Consider the following 20750-nt stretch of genomic DNA (forward strand, 5'->3'; position numbering starts at 1 on the left):
TTGTGCTTTAGTCTCACAGGATTTCCTTTCCACGGCGATGTTCCTGTAAGTAACAAAAACAGGAGTCTCGGTGTGTGTGCGCTCAATACTAGCAGGAATTTTTCAGTGCATGTTATTAAACCCGTGTTTGCAGCATGTTTCTGTTTCAGCAGAGGCTCAGCTTCTTTTCAGGTTTGCTCTTACTGGCAGGTAATTAAAACCTCTTTTACTCCTTTTTTTGTTTGTCACAAATTATATGTTTTCTATTAACTTGATCTTAAAACATCTCATGGTGTTTGAGTTGAATCTTTTCTCTATTGTTGGTTCAATATATGGGCTCAAATTTCGAATCGGGACATTTTCTGATGATTCATAAAACGTCAAAGTTATTAAAATACATTTTTGTGAATTTCCACGTAGGTAATAATATTGATCAACATCCTTATTTTAGGTTTAAGTTGAACGGTGTGTGTTTGTAGCTTCATTGTTTTTCTGTAATTTAGCCTTGATTTACTGTTTTTAATTCTTACTCTAAAAATAGAACGCAAAGTTTTTACAAGTGAGATCACAGGCAGGTTATCGACAGTTTTATCTATTTCTGCACAGTTGCAACATGCCATGGTAAACTGGTGTGTAAAGAAGGCAAAAGTGGTCCGACTCACGAATCCATGCAGGCCGTGTTTGACATGCAGCCCTTCAGGCCAGCTGTAAATCTCAGTAATCCCACCGTCGCCAACATCTCCTTCACCCTGTACGCCGTCCTCGGAGTGGTGAGTAAATGCATGCAAACTGAGGGGAAATTAGCTAATAATCTAATAATAATAAATCTAAAACATGTAATAATTACCACAATCATTCATTGTTATTTTCTGCTTTTCAGAACGAAAAAGCTCAGTTACTCACTACATTTCTCTGGCTCAGACTGGTGGGTTTTATAGATGCACAGATAATTCATTTTTACACTGATTAGGAAGTTCACTGACACTTATTTCTGTTTGCTGGCTGCAGTTCTGGCACAACGAGTATTTAGTTTGGGAGCCTGAGGAGTGTGACGGTGTCGCCAGGATTTCTCTCCCTGTTAAAGAGCTGTGGTCTCCAGACATCATCGTTTATGAGTTGTAAGTTACCTGTTTTTTTTTTTTTTCGTTTTTTTTTTCTTGATTTATTTTTCGGCATGCACAGACCTTCAACATTCATTTAGATAGTAACTGAATGTCATGACCTTTACTGTTTCAATGCATCTTTAACTTTGAGTGCTACTTAAGCAGCAGGTACAGTAGAAGAAAACAAGCTGGTTGGGCGTGTCTATAAAAAAAACATGCTTCCTTCAATGTGTGTCAGTTGATAAGGAGTCATGCTGCATACATTTTGCTGATGACTGTATTTGTGTGTATCGTTTGATAATGTTAGTGTTGCTGGAACTGCAGTGTGGGCCCCTGCCCCCTCTTTCTTTCAGCCTGTTTGTATGGCAACAGCTTACAACAGATGTCTCATCAAGGTTCTTCAGAAACAGGTCCAGGTCATATCAGGTTACATAGAATTCAATTTGGTCCAAATTCAGTTCAGATCATTTTAATTCAGGTAATCCTTTGGCTGCATTCAGATCCTATTTCATTTAATGAGATCAAATAATTGACTTTTAATCAACTTCAGTATATTCAAAGTAAGCTGGTAAAAGGTTGTCTATCCTTGGACCAATCCCTCATCATGAAAAAGAAAGTGGGGCAGAAGATTTAATACTCAGCATCAATCAAACATGGATTTTATTTTCTTATTAATGAAATTCTATCCTAACAATTTAGTTTCCCGCAGAAAAGATTAGAAAATGACTGTTGCGCTAACATTATTTTAAGGAGCGTGTCACCTGGGATGTATTTTCTCTGTGGTGTCTACAAATGAAGCAGATGTTGACTATGCTGTATTTGTCATGCATGCAGGGTAACTCCCTTGCTTGCTTCTTGACATTGAATTTTACATTTCAAAATATGGTGGATCTATTCCTGCTACTGTTACTTGAGAAAACCTGTATTTAAAAAAGCCACAAAGAAACATTCATTTGTGGTCAATCAGAAGTGCAGCAGAGGGATAACAAGCGAGTGCAGACAAGTATGGAGAAAAGGGAATTACACCTGTGGCTTGATGTTAGAGCTGCAAACAGGCCTGAGACTAATTAAAACCCTGGAGTTGTACTCTAATGGTAAAAAATATATATATATGAAACTAGAATTTACTTGGCGAGACTATATATCCTGCTTGGGTTGGGAATGCCTGGGGATCCCCCTGAATAAGCTGTAGGAAGTCCCTGAGGAGTGGGATGTCTGGGGTTCCCTCCTGGATCTGCTGCACAGAGGAAACTCTGAGAGTTTCTCCTAAAACACAGTAGAAACATATTGAATGTTTGCACCTCTCAGCTTGTGCTTTATAATAAGGAGGTGTGCAAACTCTGGAGCATCAGAGCAGTTCATCAGAAGGAGATCCAGATCATACAAATAAAAAACACAGGCATATACACGCAGTAAACAGACGTTATGTTTTCTGTCAAAATGCATCTCCTAATCTGCTTCATTGTCCCCTGCTGTTTCCTCCTCCACTGCCTTCCAAGTGTGGATGATGATGTTTCCCAGGCATGTCCTTACGTCTACGTGAACCACACAGGACACATTCGCTGGGACAGGATGCTGCGGCTTGTCTCGGCCTGCAACCTGGAGATCTTCAGCTTTCCTTTTGATGTGCAGAACTGCACTTTCACGTTTGGCTCCTACATGCATACAAGTAGGAAAGCTTTCTAGGTGTTTTAGCAAAAAAAAAAAAAGAAAAACAGGGAGCCAATATCAACATTCTTCTTATTGCTGCACTTTCTCACACTGCCTGGTAATTCTTGTTCTCAGTACGTGACGTGAGAGTCAGTCCAGCTCTGACTTTTAGCGAGATGTCAGAAAACTCAAAGCAATACCTGGAAGCCAGTGGAGAGTGGGAGCTGGTGGACATACTGGGCGAGACGTCCATCCTGCAGTTTGGGGTCGACGAGTGGGACATCATCACCTTTTGGGTTTGAGAAATACATTTTTACTGATTTCACAAGATTTAAATGTACAAATGCTGTTGCTAGGGAACTGTAGTTTGTTGTCTGCAAGATTGGATTGAAAGTAAGTGACTTAGAAAATCTGGCATGTTGACAGTATACTAGTGAAAATTGTTGCCTAGGAGCAGAATTACTTATAACTCTTGCTCCTTGAGAGAACCAATTCAATATCCAGCAATAGATTATCTTTTGAAAGTAGTCAAGTCATTTGTGCTTCCGTACAATCAAGATGGCGGTAGAGTATCCGTGTGTAGGAAATGTGACATCACAGCTAAAAGGTCATGAACTTCCTTTAGGATTCAGCAGAAATCAAAACCACAGGTGTGTAAATGTGCATAAATTAAAATTAGCAGACTTACGGCTGCCTGTTTTTCTCTTGTCCATTAGGTGGTCATAAGGCGGCGCCCGGTGCTCTACGTGGTCAACCTGCTGATCCCGAGTTCCTTCCTCATGCTCATTGACATTCTGTCCTTCTACCTGCCGCCCCACAGTGTGGACCGGGCCTCCTTCAAAATGACCCTGATCCTGGGTTACACCGTTTTCCTGCTCATTATGAACGACCTGCTGCCCAGCACAGCTAATGGAACGCCCCTTATAGGTCAGAGATTGTGTTAAGGGCGTCCTGTTATGAAATAAGGTCTGTGTTGGTTAAAAAGAGTTTGTTGCCAAACTGCTATAAGATTTTGAATCATATCTAAAGTTGCAGAATGTAACTTTCATAAAAGAAAAAAGTTGTTTTAAATTTGTCAAATTTGACAATATGAGAGTATAATATAAGACAGATCATTTGTGAAAAAGTTGAGGTCCTCTGCTTTCTCCCAGAACCTGCAGAAATACACCGCTTAGACTGAAGTGACCAATCAGAGCCAGGAGGAGGGTGTTAGTGCTGTTAATCACCCTAGTGTTCACCCTTTTGCTCTTTACGTTTTGAAAAGGCCATATTTTTACAGCTGCGGCTTTGACGTGTTACGTGTTCATCTTCATCAGGTATCTATTTCTCGGTGTGCCTGGCTCTCATGGTCATCAGTCTCCTGGAGACAGTCATCATCACCAACGTCCTCCATCACAGCTCCATGAAGTACCAGGAGGTTCCAAACTGGGTTAGAGTCGTTGTCTTCAAATATATCGCAACCATGATCTGCTACCGGTGGCCCGAAGGCGTCTCTCCCACAATTAAAACACGGGAGGATAAACCTGAGAGTTCAAACGGCAGCGCAGGCGCGTCGGTCATCCAGCCAGTCAGTCAAGCAGCCGACAGGCACCGAACCTACAGTGGAGGTTCGAATGTACAACTGATTTGTTTATTTTTTAATTATTTATTTATCTTTTATTAAATCATTATATTTTTCAGAGATAAATAAAAACTGCATTGGAAATTTCAGGAAATGTACATTTTTATTTTGTAAGAAGGGTGTCCTAATCTTCTTACAATTGTAATGTGCAAAGCTGTTGATTTTGAGGGTAAAAATAACGCTACTCTGGATTCCGTCTCCTCTGTCGTAGACACAGTTTCTCTGCCTGAGCTGCAGCTGATCTGTCAGTACCTGAAGGACCTCCGCGCACATCTTCTGTCGGTGCAGAAGGAGAGCGAGCTGCTGGACCAGTGGTGTCACGTAGGATACGTCCTCGACTTCCTACTCTTCCGCATCTACCTGCTTCTGATCAGCTGCTACGCCATGGTCATTATCACCATGTGGTGCATCTGGATCAGTCAGACCTAACTGGATGTGGGTCAAATGTGTCAAATAATCACAACCTGACGTAAGCTGTATTTGTGCAGATTATTTGTTACAAATATACCCAGACTCGCATTTTAAGATACTCTGGTTTCCTGGGATTGTGGTAGAGTTTGTGTTTGTTGCTGAATCTGTATGTATCTTGTGTTTTAAAGTTGTAATATGTTATAGCAGTTATAAAAAAAAAGACATTTTGATTAACAGAAAATTGTGGTTGGAGTCAATTTCACATTTGTTGTAAAGTTTATTTTGTCAAAAAAGTTCTTGTCTACCTGTTACTTTTTTTTCTATTTAGTTTTATTCATCATCTTTATTTTAACAAACACATTTATATGTATATCAGCATGCCATGTAGAGATATGGCATAGATAAATAATATTGTTTATTTATCAGTTTTTGCTGTTAACATCATTTAAATAAAATATGACAATAATATAAAATGAAAAGTCAGAGCTTCAATTTTGTTGTTTTTGCTTTTTTTGTATGTGTGCACTATAACTTTTACCTGAATGATTGCATAGTTGTAAATTTATTATTGTGTCTTGGTATTGTTTTTTTTTTTTTTTTTTTAATTGTCCATTATTTTTAATGGAAGAAGTTTGCAGTTTGAATTAGTTTGTTGTTGATTCATATCATGGAAGTGTATCCAGAAAGGATTTAAGAACCAGCTGTAAATCCAAACACTATCTTTATGCAAATACAGCCATAAGAGCTCTTATTACGACTACCGAGGCAGTAAAGGCTCTGAGTCATGCGCCTGTGTCCCAAATTGAAAAGTCAATATTAGCTGTTGGAGGAGGTAATAGTTACGGATGAAATCATATGGCAAAAGCAGAAACAACTCCGGTCGATGAGCTAGTCTACAGAATATAGTCTAAGGAACCTGGTGTGAAAATTATGAAGATTTCAAATATCAAACCCTTTGCACTAATCCTCATCTTTTTCACTCTGTTTCACGGTAAGACAGTTTCTTGACGTGTGCATTTTGCCTTGTTTTTATATTTCTACATTAAGTCTTGTCTCAATAGGTACATGCAAATAACATAGGAAGTATAATTTTATTTTATCTGCTATAAATAATGTTTTAATTTTCTGTCTCTTTTCCAAAGGTTGTGTAGCAGCTTTAAACTGCACCAGTCCGTCTCCCGAGTCCCTGTTTAAGGAGCTTAATAACCAGTTATTCCATCAGAACCTCATCCCTCCTGTCGCAAGCTTCTCAGAGCCGCTCAACATAACAATCGGCATCACTGTGGTTGGGATTTTAGGAGTGGTGAGTTTAAACTATTCATACATCAAAAAAGAATTTTTGCCAAGAATGCAAACGGGCCAGCAAGTGGTGAGAGTGGAGGGTTAATTACGTCGAGTTGCTGACTTATATGGTGACGTAAAAAAAAAAAAGATCAACTTCCTTTAAGAGAGAAAATTGGGCTGTACATGCATGGGGTTTTGAAAAGACAGAGCAGACACACACAAGAACCACAGGCCTAGAAGTAACTTGTGTTCTTTAAGATACTTATTTACCTATGTGTATGTGTTCTTGAGTGTGTGGTTAAATTTGCCTTCTGTATGTATTCAAAAGTACTGAACAGTGGTCAGTGGTCACAATCATCTTGCAGTAATTTAAAAAATGTTTCATTTCTAGGATGAAAAAGCCCAAACGCTGACAACTTTTTTATGGCAAGTTCTGGTAAGAGAATAATGAACTATATGATGCAATGCTCGAGATAACAAAGATCATTTCTGTAGAATGTCGACATTTTCTCTCTATAAATATGTTTTTTTGTTAAATTTACGATGTGAAATTTGATCTAATTTTCAGTTGTAATGATAATGAACTTCTTTGTAATGTGATTAATCTCCTGACCAGGGGCTTTGTTTGTAATTAAATAGGAGTGGAAAATAGCAGGACTCAGCTGGGATGAGCAGGAATGTGGAACTGAAAGAGTCTCTGTACCTCGGGAGAAGCTTTGGGTTCCAGATGTTCACATCTCAGAGTTGTAGGTCTAATCTATTTTCATTCTTTGTTGCAGTTTCTATTAGAGATGTTAAACAAGTATTATTTAACAACTTTATTCCACAGTAACTTAGAATTATAAGGGAAGTTTTAATCAAAATGTTTTTAGTACAGCAGGGAACAAAACTGAATTTATTTCGTCTGGCTTTTCTCTTCTTTTTTATTTCAGTATGGATGAGAACAAATCTCCTCAAACTCCTTACGTTTACTTAAACAACACCGGTCATGTTTTTGATGATAAACCCATTAGAGTGGTCAGCTCCTGCAAGCTGGAAATCTACAACTTTCCCTTTGATATCCAATCTTGCTCGCTGACGTTTGGGTCATATCTACACTTTGGTGAGACAACTATACAACATTTCCATTACAAAAGAATAATATCTGAACTGTGCAGTGCTTCCTACACAGTTTAAGATCTATTTTTAGATCTTAAAATGAGTTTTTACTTAGGAAATATTGTACATTTACATTGTAAGTGTACAGTAGCAAAGTGTTTCACTTTCAATGGTTATTGACTGACTGCTGAGCTCTCAAAATGAATGTTTGTCAAGCTTCGGAAATACAGATGGTTCCTGGCGTGACAGGAGAAGAGGTTCTGAAAGAGTCCAAACGTGTGCTGGAGACGAACGGAGAGTGGGAACTCTCCGACATACAAGTGGTTCCATCCGACCTGGAGCTAAATGAAGGAAGCTACTCTGAGGTCCAGTTTCAGGTGGGCTTGGTTTTTTACTATTATATGTTTCTCTTTTCTGTAAAAAAAAAAAAAAAAAATGCATGCATATCAAAACTGCAATTACAGTAGTTTCAGAATCAGCATCCACCTCCCTGTAGCAAGAAACATTTATCTAAAACAGGGACAAATGTATTATTAAAACAGATTCTGCTTTAATTTTAGCTTTCTATGGAAATGATTTTTCTTTGAGGAAAGAAACTGACAGACTCAGAATTACAGCAAAGCAAATCATAAAATTGTCTAGCATAAGATATTATTATGCACATTATGTGATGGCCTGGTACAGTATAATATATTACAGTAAAGTTTAGCATAGCATAACACAGCATAGTTTAGCATATTACAGCATAGTGTGGCATAGCATATGGTGATATAGTATAATATAACATAGAATAGCGCAGTGTTGAATAGTGTAATACATTAGTAGAGTAGAGCATAGCATAGTATAGTAAAGTGCAGTATAGTGCAGTACTGCATAGCATTGTGTGGTGCAGTGTGGTCAATATATAATACAGCATAGTGAATAAAGTTTAGTCAAACGTAACAGTGTGGGAAAGTACAGAGCCGTATGAAATGGATGAGCACAGTATATAGTGTGTGGTGTAGTATAGTACAGTGTAGTGTATCCTGTGTATCATCTGCAGCTGATCCTGCGCCGCAGACCAACCCTTTATGTGGTGAACCTGCTGGTCCCCAGTTGCTTTCTCGTCGCTGTGGATCTCATCAGCTTCCTGCTGCCTCCTCAGAGCGTGGACAGGTCCTCGTTCAAGATGACCCTCATCCTCGGCTACACTGTCTTCCTGCTCATCATGAACGACTTGCTGCCGGTCACAGGAGACAGGACACCCCTGATCAGTAAGAGACACCTCAGATTTGGTACATGTTCAGTTTTGCATACTTTACAGCTAAACTGTTACTCTAAAAGGCGCGTCAGTTACAGCTGAAAATACATTCAATGATATTTGACAGAAATAGAGATTGAAGTATATTCAAAATCTATACAACAGTATAAGAAACTCCAGTGAGGAAAAAGTACTAAAGAGGTGCGATTAACAATCACAAACAGAGGCACAAAACAGCAAGTCTTCAATTAATGGCATGTGATTGTTTATATAACCAGATCAAGTTTCTCCTTCAGTCTAAATGTTCAGTCTGTGTTGGCTCGGTCTCACACTTCATCCATATTTCTACTGAACAGCACCTCTTCAGCACCAATGTTAGCACAGGCGTCGTGTTTATTGACTTAATGACTACCAGATCTTATGAGGAAGTTCTGATCTAAACAGAAATGAGTCGGTGACTTCGCTTGACTCGGGCTATGCTCTCTGTGTGTGACAGACACACCTCTAAAATCAAGTCAACCTGCTTTCTGTGAGGAGACGAGCAGCAGGCTTATCTGGTTGTTATCTAAACTTTGTTTCCTGATCAGGTTTCTCACTCACAAATAAACACAAACACACAGAAACAAGCGTGACGTACCCTCCAGCGAAATATATTTAACTAACAATCTCTTCATTGAGGATAAATAAAGTCCGACTTGTGTCAGTCTTAATTGCTCTGATGTTTCCTGCAGACGTGTTCTTCTCCATCAGCCTGGCTCTGATGGTGGCCAGCCTCCTGGAGACGGTCTTCATCACCAACATCCAGTTCAGCTCCAGCCAGTACAGTGCCGTGCCTCACTGGCTGAGCGTACTGGTGCTGCGCTATCTCGCCGTTGTTGTTTGTATGTCTCCAAAGAAGAGCAACAGAGTTACTGTCTGCCTCAACCCGTCTTACAAAGGTAAAGTACCTTGTGAAATAAATAAGAAACACAGCAGACGCCATGTTGGTTGGCTAAGTGAAGTTTAGGATTTGAAGAAATTCTAAGTAGTAGATGAAGTGCAAGCTACATATCTGCAACAAAGAGCATTTCAAGTTTAAAATATATATATATTTATTTTCCCTTTATTAACGACTTTTGTGCACATAGAAATATCTCCATACTGTATGTAAAATGCTTGGCAAAGGTTACAGAAAAGAAAAAGGACAAAGACCCTCTGCATAGAGATGAAACTCAATTATTATGAAATGAACCACCGGATAAAGTTTTAACACTTTTGCTGATGTTGCACTTTTGCAACGCCAGCAAAGTGCTGGTGTTGCATAAAAAGAGCAACACTGGCCCTTTTTATGTCTCAGATGTATTTAGATGTTTTCAGTACAGAAAGCAAATAAAAAAAAAAGTGCAACCAAAAGCTACCTTCTTTCGTCACAATAAATATGTATTACAGAAATCAAAAATGAATTTAGAAAGGCTTTAAACCAAACAATGCACACATAAAAGGAAAAACAGAATCACAAGACAAGAATCATTCCAGAAAAATGTCGTTAAAAATAAACTTTTCTTTGCCTGTACATAAATTTTACGGCCAGACTTTAAGAAATGGGCGTTCTGTTTTCAGTTGCATGTATCAAAAATGGTTTAAAACCCATCAAAAATCCTCTTGTTTCCTCAGACTCAACAGCAAAAACAAACTCCGTCACCATCTCAGGAAACCAGAGCATCTTAAAGGAACCGCATCCAGTGAAGAAGGCCTCCAGCCCTCCTGCTGCTCCCCCAGAGCCGGCTCTGGAGGAGCTGAAGAAGCTGACCAGAGACCTCACAGCCATCCGTCTCCAGGTGGACAAACACTTCCAGGGGTCCAAAACCGCAGAAGAATGGCAAATGATTGGGATAGTAATCGACCGTCTGCTGTTCTACTTGTACATAGTCTTCATTATTGCAAGCTTCATCACCATTACGGGTATCTGGATCTGGAATAATACATATGCTGCATAAGTTACATCTGAAGGGATAAAAACACCGAGTTTAATGTTTTTATTTCCATTAAATCTGCTTATTTCCATAAAACAAAAAATATTTAGCATACAAAAAGTACAAATCAGAGCTAACATTGCAGAGCTGCTCCAACATGCTGCCACAGTGTTGATCCAGTTCATGCTTTGTATATTAGCAAAAAAGCAAAACACAGACAAGCACTCTGGAGTCATCTGGTTTCATTCTAAAGGACAGAAGAGACATCTAGTGGCCACCTTCTTATCTCTAACTTGTTTATGGTTATAAACATGCTATAAAAACCTGTAACATGAGCACATTTTGTATAATTCAGATGACTTCTGTCAACACACGAGACTGTTCTAATGTAAAACTGGATTTTTTTTTAAATGGTCATGTTATGTTTGAATTAGGAGTTTGTAAAAATGTATGTTAAAACGTATAAATTAATTTGATTCCACAATGTTTGTAATCAATAAAAGTATATTTCAAAGTCACACTGCCACCACTAGATGGCACCACCGTCTACAAAACGTGCTGATTGTTAATCATGACAAAATGTAAAGGATGACCCTCCATCACACTGATAAAGCAGCTCTGGGTTAAATGGAGCTTAAAAAAAAACAGGTATGTTGCCATGGAGAGCTGGGAAGTCATAAGAATAAAATTCTAGTCAATTTTAATGCTAAAATGATTTTTAAAGTGCTTCAGTCAGAAAAAGCTGAGCAGTCTGACATATTAAAAGTTAATAGCCACTATTTATTTTCTAACATTTAACTCAGTCTTGCATTTTTGAACTTTACACATTTTATATGCAGAAAATAAAATCTAAGATATTGGTTAAAGCTCTAAAATCTGAAGGAGCTTAACCGTAATACAAACCATTAACTAAACATAACCTGAAAACATTTTAAACTTCAAAGAACACCGAGCGACACCAGAGTTTTAACAGTCTTGCCAGTCATTTATTGTGAACATCATTACATACTCAAAGCAAATCAAGAATAAGAACAACAATTAACATTTTTAATAAAAGTTTTTAACTCTGTAGTGCACTTTAAGCCTCTTCGCTCCTCCTTAACAAAGGCAGGTCCAAGTCAAAGCTGATCAGAGGAGCTGGGCGGATGCTTTGTTCAAAAGCTTTAAACTGAGAAGTCTCTTTTGTAAAAAAAAGAAGAAAAATCAAGTGCATAAACAATGAATGGATCCATTTTGAAGAGATTAGCCGTTAGAAATTAGAGGTACAAATTATCCAGTTAAGACTATTTTTGCTGATCTAATTTATGACAAATAGAACCATTTGTTAGCAATTTGAAACCTCAAGAATAAATATAATATACATTTCTGCTCATTTATACTGGTCCACAAATGAAAAATATGAAAATCCAATCGTTAACATAAGTGCAAAACACTTTTCTAAAAAGTCTAAAATGCAATTTTTCACCTGATCTCATTTCTTTAGACAACACATGAAGTTACCTGGAGAAAAAAAATTAAAAATAAAAATGTTATATAACCTTTAAACATGAACGGGACGATAATTTTAAACCTCACCTCTAATGCAGAAAGCCAATTTGCTAAACTTGAGTTTAACCTAAGAAAGTGATGAATTAACATTAGATCAAAACCGCTTTAGGCATCATTAGAGTCAGTAACATTTCAAGCTCAAAGTTCACGTTCTTAAAATAAACATTAGCAGAATTACATCCAAACTCCACCAGAACACACCGGATTAGTGCAAAGAACCAAACACGCAGTTATCTCAAAAGCTGCAACAATAGAAATCAGCAAGGGCAGCAGGTAGATACCAGCACTCACTCAAAGTCCACTTTAGTTACCACACACACACACACACACACACACACACACCAAGCAGCAGGACGACTGGTCATTCCCAGTTTTACCGATAACGCTTGCAACAATGACACCCGTTCCTGCAAATTCAGCTTTGCTGAGACACTCCACCATCGTTTCATCACATGTTCATTGGTCACAAAAGAAGTGTCAAAGTCGGCATAAAACACAAAACATAAGGCTCAAAAAATAGAAAAGTACATGGTAAATATTTTCTTAATGTTCAAAATAAAACAAAACTGCAGCTGAAAGGACCATTTAAACAATTATTACTCGTCAAATCTTAAAAGTTATGCATCTTTAAACTTCCAGTGTCATTCTCACAAATAAATGTATCCTACCATGTTGGGTGTCAACAAAACAAAATGTCAAACTAATAAAATAAGCATCTTACCAGCATGTGTAAAGAGGGCGAAGCCTTGGGCTAAATCAAATACTCTTACTTTGTTGACAGATTGGTTACATTTCACAACACACAAGTGCTGAAAGTTAAAGATGGTCTTTGGCTCGTGTTGCACATAAAACTGCAAAATTATTAGCATCAAGTGACTGTGCAAGGCCGCAGGTTTGATCTCTCATGCAGAGCTGGTCTATTTGTACAGGAATGATTCAGCACTGTTGAGGAACGCTGGTAAGGAGAAGAGTTACACAAATATAATAAACTTAAAATAATTGTCAATCAAAACAATTAAACTCAACAGATTTTTGAGTAACGGCTGAATTGTTAGCTTGTTAGGTTTAAGAAATTAAATCTTCAATGTGTCACTTTTAAAGAATGCCTTAGTTTTTTTTTTTTTGTTTGTTTGTTTTTCCCCCACAGTGTGGAGAAAATTCTGTTAAATTTGCATAATAATCGATATACTTTTCAAGCATTAATAAAAATAAAGTGCATATCTTGAAGGGGCTTGTAGAAAACATTCATCTCAAAACTCCACTTCCATACGTGGCGATCTGGTCAAAAAAAAAAAAAAAAAAGCTTTCTCTGGTGATCTGAGAGGAATGAGCTAGAGACGGGGAGAAGGTCAGAGACTACAATCCTCGTCGATTTGTCCTCCAATTCTTCTTCTTCTTTCCTGAGGTCACCGTGTTGCCGGCACTAAGTCCCTCCCCCTCCTTCGTCCTCTTGCTCCTCCATGTTTCTGCGTGCCATCCTCTCCCGGCGCTCAGCCAGCCTCCTACACCGGGGGCAGTCTTTACCCGTCCTGAAGCAGCTCTGATGGTAACAGGCGTGGCACTCTGAAAGGGAGGAGGAACACAGGAACATTAGCAGGCGAAAAGACAACTACACGTCGGACTGCGTGCAAAAGCCAGCCGCAAACAGGTTCAACCAGTTGCACAAAAAAAAAAGTAGCCAATCAGAAGCAGAGCTGAGGGAGGACGGGCGTATAAAAGGCACAGAGGTGAAAGTCAGCGAGGCAGATGGGAGGAAGCAGTTCGTGCCCTCAGAGCCTCAACATTAAACCTGCATAGACTCGTCCTGATACTCATTAGCAGTGAAAGCAGTTTCAACCTGTGCAGCACTTGATTTCATTTGCCCTCATACGAAATAAAGTGGAAAAACAACATGTCTAAGATGATGGATTCATGAGATGAAACTCAAGGTGAATTTAAAAAACACGTTTATTTCATGTTGAACTGAAGATAAAAAATAAATAAAAAGCCACAACTGTACAAGGCATAAATAATCTCTTCAACATCACAGATGAACTCTAACAGCAAACCGAAAACTAGCAGATGAAAGAAAATCGAATAGAGAACAACGCAAGTGATCAAACTAAAATCCTCCACTCGCTCAGGCAGAGAAACATGAGGAGAAACCAACTCTGACAGGCGTCCATTTTGAAATTCAGAACCACAAGGAGTTTCAACTATAAACACGAGAGAGGGGACGCACACCTTCTGTGACGTCATTTAGCAGCATTATTTTTCTAATGAAGGCAGCCATTCAAAGCTAAAGAGAAGAAAATATGACAGCTGTTCCTCCTGGAACCAAAAGGAATAGCTTGAGTTTAATCTAGAGGTACAAATTATCCGGTTAAGACTATTTTTGCTCATCTAATTGCAAATCAGATGCCCACCACCATCTGGCAAAATATCTACCCACCACCAGCTGTGCAACCAGAAGAGCCAAAACCAACACCAGCCCAGTAACACCAGGAACGCAAAACAGTAAATGAAGAAAAGTTAAAAGATTCCCACACCACAAGAAGATCATAAGGGTGTGAAACAGCAGTGAGAGATGTCTAAAATGGTTGAGAATATTCCCAAAAGACCATGATGTTCAAGCTGCAGCTCCACCCATTGTCCCACAACACACCAAATTACAGTTTTATACACCGTTAGAGTGGATTTAATAAATGACAATACATTAAAAAGTGGTTTATAAAGAGGCTAGGGCTGTCCCGATTCTATCAGTTATTGACTGTCAAGTCAAGTTAACAAATCTAATTAGTAAAATGTAGATATTAAGTGGGTCTAAAGATGAGGAAAATATAGGAATTTTGTTGAAAATTAAGCACTGTCACGTCTATAAAGACAGGACAGAAACTCCTGATACAATCCCATTCTGCATAGTGCATGTGTATTGGGATCAAGGGTGTGCAATTAACAGAGCTAAAATGTTTCACCATGAAGGCACATTAAGAATCCACTGATCATCTGTTAAAAAAAATAAATAAATCTTTGAGCCATTGGTTTCAAGCAGCTAGCATGCCGATGTGAGTGAAACATGATAGATGCAGACAGCACACTGTAGGATTAAGTAATGCTGTTCGTCATATGGTGTGATATGACAGTCACAGCTGCATCACTTCTGTAAAAGTGGTACACATGTGCACAGATGCAGTCCTAGCCTGTTTGGCGCCCAGGGCGAACCACCCAGGAGATCTTGATGTTGTTTCTATTACGATATCCTGCCACCAATATGACAATCTACCCACAGGTCTAGTCTACACAGAGTTAATTTCCGTATCAAAACAGAGAGCAAATATGATGGCTGTTAGTGAAGCATGAGTTAACTGGCTCAAGCTGTTAAGGATAAAAATATATACAACAGAAGCTGTGTCAGTCAGATAAATGGTTGGAAGTAAATGACAAAGATATGTTATATTAGTAGATTGAATCTGTCCAATAGAGATTCTGTCGCTGTTAAGAAAAACATAGGAGAGGACCGTCCAGAAGAATACTGGTGAGCGAGTTAAATACTACACATTCACAGTAACACTGCAATAGTGTGGCATTTACTGCACTGTAATGCTGCCGAGTCATAACGCACGTGGAATCGGTTGTAAGAAAACAGCAAACCGGTACTCTGTTTTGGTTTTATCGACTCAGATTCACGTTTTTTTTAAAAAGAAAAATCTCAATCAGGACATCCCTAGTTTTAAACCCATTTTCTAAAAATAAACATACAGCAGGACATGGCTTTGAACTGAACAGATTTTGACAAGGATATTGCTCTATCTAGAAAACAGTCAAAATCTCAAGTCTCTAAATTGACCATTAAAAAAAACAAAACTGTAAAACAAGAGAGAAAATGTAGAAAAAGTGTAAAATGTGTAATAAATGGAAAAGAATCTTAAATAAAAATATAACAAGTCTTAAAACTGCTTTGCATACGGCTCATAATTTTACCTGGCAGTTATAACAAAATAGTGCTCTCTAATTTCAAGAAACAGGCTTTATTAAACTTTAATCTTCCTCAGCATCTACTCTTGACCTCCAACTCCTTCATCTCCATCCTCGGTCTCTCTGTTCTCTTCTGTGGACGCTCCATCCTCCCCGCCGCTCACCCTGCTTTTCCTGCCCTTCGTTAATCTCCTGGCTTTGCGGGTTTTTTGATTTCTCCATTTCGTCTCTGCTGTACCCTCTCGCTCTTCCTTCACCACCTCCGCATTTACTACCACATCACTTTCGCCGCTCTGTTCTTCCTTCTCCTCCGTGCTTTTGTTTTTTGAAAAAACACTTGCTAGCTGATGTGGTTTCAGTAGTCTGAAGACGGAAAATTTTTCAGTTTTTACTGAATCTGTGTCTTTCTGAGCTTTCTCTTCCTCCTCTGTTCTTACCAGTGATCTTTTTATACACTCTTCATTTCCTTCTTCCTCTTTCGATTTCATTTCTTGTTCATTCTCATCGTCTCTTTTCGAGAAACTCTTTACTCGATTACCCCTGCGCCCTTTCCCCTCCTGTCCTGCTTCATCCAAACTCTCAAGGCTGCTGCACTTTTCGCTATCACTTCTGTCTTGCTTTAATCTCTTTATTCGTAGAGCCTTCAACAAACTCACTTTTTCTCTTCTTGCATGTTCATCTTCACTTCCCTTGCTCTCAAGCTCTTCCTTCCTCTCCTTTTCAGCTCTCCCTATATTCTCCTGTTGCTTCTCACTTTCTACAATCCAGGGAACTGAGTTAACCGTCTTCCCAGCACTAAAATGCTGAAGCGCTCCCTCTCTCGCTGATGAATCCCTGGACTCCTCCTTCTGTTTGTTTCCTCCATCCTGCTGCTCTCCGCTGTTCACCTCCTGATCTACCCCCAGCTCCTCTCCGCCCTCCCCTTCTTTCCTGTCTCTGGAAAGCGCTCTCGCCAGTCTACGAGGGGTCGGGATCTTCCAGTCTCTCCAGTTTAGTTGAAAGGAAATGCGGGAGGACTGGGGTCTTGAGGGCTCACCTTCGCAGCGCTGGCACTTGCTGAGCTGGAAGGGGAAGATGATGTCTTTGTCGTTGTTGCAGAACTCGCAGACAAAGCCCTTCGCCTGACACAGCTGAGGGAGAGGGAAACAAAAAATTATTAAAAACTACTGGGACAATGTGAAGTAAGGCTGAAACGATTAATCAGGTTAAACGTGATGAATCGATTATTGAGGTGATCGTCAACTAATTTAGTAATCGAATAATTGTTAAGCTGAAGCATGCAGGCTCATAAGAAGCCCATTATGCTAAAAGAAAACAGAGCAGTAATTAGACTGAAACTGTACAAAACATATAAACATTTTGCATTTAAGAATAAAAAAAAAAAAAACTATTTCTGTAAACATGTTCAACCCAGAACTATTAGAGTAGCATAGTTTTAGCTTCAGCTGATATAAATTATGTAAAAAAAATAAAATAAAAATCCAATTATTAATCAGTTAATTCAAATAATATTCAACCCTACACTGTATTAAGGCAAGCAGAAAGAGCTGAACTTTTAAGACACAAATGATAGACACTCAAGCAATGCTGTGTTGTTGCATTTTTTTTCTATTTGAAAGACGGAAATGAAAAAATAAATTCCTCCTTTACAGTATTTATTATACTGTCAAAAAGGCGCAAGTGTTTAATGGGCTCTTCTCTTTGCACCTCAGCTTCCGCGTTCGGGGAAAAGCGGCTCGATTGTTTCCGATCCAATAAAAATATAATTTTACACTAGGGCTTGGCCAAGGTTTGTACATCGATCCGAAGCCCCAACAAGTCAGCTGGAGAAAGGTTTTAGATGTATGCCTCATTATACATTCACTGATACGAAGGTGAGTTTTACTTAAACTTTGTGGCTAACATTAACCTTAGCTTATGCTAGTAGGCAATATTCTTGGACATTGTTCTTGTAAAAATGTGCTATTTAAGTATCTAAACATTCTAACGGACAATGTTTTTCTTATTTTCAAGTATATTATGTGTGTTTATTGTCGTTAGTGTCACAGACTAACGGGGAGGTTACGGTTCGGGCTTTTTACTTCCGAAGCACGATGAAGCACAACAAGCCTCATAGCTTAACAGTAGCGCAGCTCTGGTGTCAGAGATCTGGTTCAGCTGACTGTTCAGGTTAAAAGTTGCTGCTTTTAGAAAATATGACCGTGTCTTTTAAGGTCTGCGTGTTATTTCGTTTTATTATCTTTGCATGTTTCTTGTGAAGAGCTCAGATAGGACGGTGTTTACAGCATTGTGTTCAGGCGGATCAGTTGTTCAACTGTCTGGCTCTGGTCTGCTCTCTCGTTCCCATAAACTCAGGCTGAATACAGAAGTGATTCCATGGAAATAACTCAGGGAGGCTCCTTTATTTATCATCCGTATCCCTGGTATTTTTAGGCTGATCCGGAGTGAAGTGAAGGCTGCAAACTTTGTGTTGTGCAGCGTTAGCTTTAACTGGTAGTGGCAAATATTTACAAGCCACCATCTTCTTAATTCAGGATCACTTGGAAATTAATGAGAACTTAAAAGCCCATTATATTAGGAAGACAACAACGTTCATAGTACTGCGTTTTTTGCATCTGAAATACGACTTAGTCTTTTCTACCAGTCATGGTAACTCAAAGCGGAAACAAGTGAGCCGCATTAGCTCCTGGAGATGTGACGTCAATGCCGTAGGGGCAAAGAGCCCATTGGAAAAAATCTGCAGAATGTGCCAGTTTATATTTTTATCCAGTTAATCATCAGAAAAATCGATAACTATAATAACAGCACTAATATGAAGTCAACCAGTCGTCATAGCAGCTGTCTTACCACACAACTAGCTACATGCATGGTGCCCAGCTTAAGCAGCTCTTTCAACCGAGGAGCCAGTTCTCCGTTGCGAACAGCAGTAAGATCGTTGAGCGAGAAGAGGTGAAGGTCCTCGGTCAGGTGACCCGGCACGCTGTCGAACTGGTCAAGAACCCTGAAAGGAAGACGCAGAAATAAACGGGTGATGTTCTCCAGTCCAGTAGTTTTTTCCATCCCAAACAGGCTTTGGTTAATGCGAACAGAGAGGCTTACCCTCTGGCAAAGCGACAAGTCTTGAAGAGATTTTTCATGTGAAAAAGTTGCACTCTTAAAACCTGAAGAAAAATGTAAAAAAAAAAAAAAAAAAGTTATTGAAGTATTCAATACAGAAAAAAAATACTACATAAAGAGAATTAAACAGTTTTAAAGAGCTTCTGGTCTAGAGCACTGCTGAAATCCAATCCTTTTCCATTCAGTAAGTGCTACAAGTTCATGTTATCCACAACACTCTTCAGTATGGACGCCATTAGTGAAGGAGGAAGATTCAAATTCAGCCATTTCCACCATCACAAACGTGAAAACATCTAAAACTGAAGTCAGAGGAAGCAGAAAAGTTATAAGAAGCCATTTTAAATGGGTAATTTTTCACAGAGACACATTGACTGCTCCTTTTAAACAAGGGGTAAGATTTCAGAAAATAATAAATTATCTTGGCAGGACCAAAATAGAGTTAAAAAAAAAAAAAAAAAGCAGCAAAAACTTTGAAACATGTCCAAAAAGCCTCAAACAACTCATAAAAAAAGAAACTTCAGTAAATATCATCATGCTTTCCTTCAATCGGTTCATCTCTCAAAGAAAACCCCAAAAGAGTTAAGTGATCTAGTCAGCTGACTAATGAGCTTCAACTTTAAGTAAACGTGAACAGCAAAGTCTAAATCCTAATTATAATAAAAAATATATAGAAACGGCTACGAAAACAGATTTTAAATTTTAAATAAAATTGTATCAGTTTATTTATTTAATAAGTTTTGAGCTTTTCTCTTTATCTTGGGGTCATTTCTTTTTAATTATTATGTATAAACTTCAGTGCTGAGAAGTTTAGGTTGCATCGCTGCAGAATAAATTTACTTGAACGTAAACCCACAATAATGTAAACCTCAGATATGGTTGGTGGTTTAAATAAATTTTCTTTAGGAAGAATCCGTTTTCCATTGAGCTGTGTGAGAAACATTAAAATCTTGTTTCTGGCCATTTCTTTCCTCCCCCTGCAGCTCAGTAATGCTGTGTGCCACTGAAGCAGCATTAGGAGACTTTTTTTTTAGCATCATTTTAACTGCAGCTGATAAATGCTGAATGTCTCTATTCATTCCACCTCACTCAAAATGCAGCAGGTCACAAGTTTGTTATTTCACTCTCTGTGGACTTGATATTCGTCCCTCTGGGATGTTTGTGAGGATAAGAAATGTCTCCTTTAGCCGAATGCAACCCGTGAATCTTCGTAAACATCAGCATGGAAAATGTTACCGCCTCTGAACTCACCCTGACAGACTCCAGAGACTTGATCTTCTTGTACAAGCCGTTGTTGATGTCGCTCGGGTTGAACAGAGGGTCTCCTGAAATCTTGCTCAACAGGTCCCGGGCGAAGTTGCTGATGTAGTACTTGCTGAAGTCCCACTTCCTGAGAACTCGGCCGGGAACGATCGCCTGGGCGTTCTCGTGGCAGCACTGGCAGAAGTAGCGGCCGAGGTACTCGCAGTATCGCAGTCGCTTGATGTAGTCTGAGGCGAGGGCAGCCAGCAGAAACACAACAGGAGGAGAGAAGACGTAGTCAAACAAAAAAAATAAAAAATCTAATTGCCACTTTTTGTATAAATTTGATCAATTAAGACAAAAAAAAATTAGGCGATTTTCAGTCTGATTTGCTCAAACAGGTGACAAACAAACTGACAACTGTAACTACAATGCAAAAAAAAAAAAAAAGAGTATTTTTAATAGTAGAGAGTACTTAACATAATTGAGATGATGAATGAAGCTATTAAAAGCAAACCATTTTTCAAAGAAACGAAGAAAGAAATAAAAACATA

At 38.7% G+C, this 20750-nt stretch overlaps 2 protein-coding genes across 4 annotated transcripts in view; one reads left to right on the forward strand and one right to left on the reverse strand.

Annotated features, from left to right (window-relative positions):
• Nucleotides 1–11845, forward strand: LOC106951461 (uncharacterized). The gene is made up of 19 exons (XM_015039064.1): nt 1–189; nt 586–749; nt 860–904; nt 988–1097; nt 2582–2751; nt 2868–3028; nt 3449–3659; nt 4049–4339; nt 4565–4779; nt 5671–5755; nt 5907–6067; nt 6440–6484; nt 6688–6794; nt 6981–7150; nt 7363–7523; nt 8189–8399; nt 9118–9324; nt 10040–10354; nt 10462–11845. The coding sequence occupies exons 1-19, from the start codon at nt 135–137 to the stop codon at nt 10473–10475; spliced, it is 2898 nt and encodes a 965-aa protein (XP_014894550.1). The 5' UTR covers nt 1–134; the 3' UTR covers nt 10476–11845.
• rubcn (rubicon autophagy regulator) overlaps nt 11309–20750 on the reverse strand; it is a 25248-nt gene continuing 15806 nt past the window's right edge. For all 3 annotated transcript variants that reach the window (XM_015040849.1, XM_015041022.1, XM_015040933.1), the window contains 5 exons: nt 20206–20444; nt 18940–19001; nt 18688–18841; nt 16877–16970; nt 11309–13449 (listed from right to left, as the gene is read on the reverse strand). In XM_015040849.1, the coding sequence (XP_014896335.1) occupies nt 13310–13449; nt 16877–16970; nt 18688–18841; nt 18940–19001; nt 20206–20444 (689 nt within the window). In that variant the 3' untranslated portion in view covers nt 11309–13309. The remainder of the gene's footprint in view (nt 13450–16876; nt 16971–18687; nt 18842–18939; nt 19002–20205; nt 20445–20750) is intronic.

This window comes from Poecilia latipinna, unplaced genomic scaffold (assembly GCF_001443285.1).
Source record: "Poecilia latipinna isolate Pla-1442-1.1 unplaced genomic scaffold, P_latipinna-1.0 Scaffold2, whole genome shotgun sequence".
Taxonomy (NCBI): Eukaryota; Metazoa; Chordata; class Actinopteri; order Cyprinodontiformes; family Poeciliidae; genus Poecilia; species Poecilia latipinna.

Bases quoted from the DNA above. Each gene is read 5' to 3' on its own strand.
- LOC106951461 (XM_015039064.1), top strand. From the start codon at position 135: ATGTTTCTGTTTCAGCAGAGGCTCAGCTTCTTTTCAGGTTTGCTCTTA. The intron at 750-859 runs GTGAGTAAATGC...TCTGCTTTTCAG, and splicing joins TGTACGCCGTCCTCGGAGTG to AACGAAAAAGCTCAGTTACT. The intron at 6,485-6,687 runs GTAAGAGAATAA...GTAATTAAATAG, and splicing joins CTTTTTTATGGCAAGTTCTG to GAGTGGAAAATAGCAGGACT.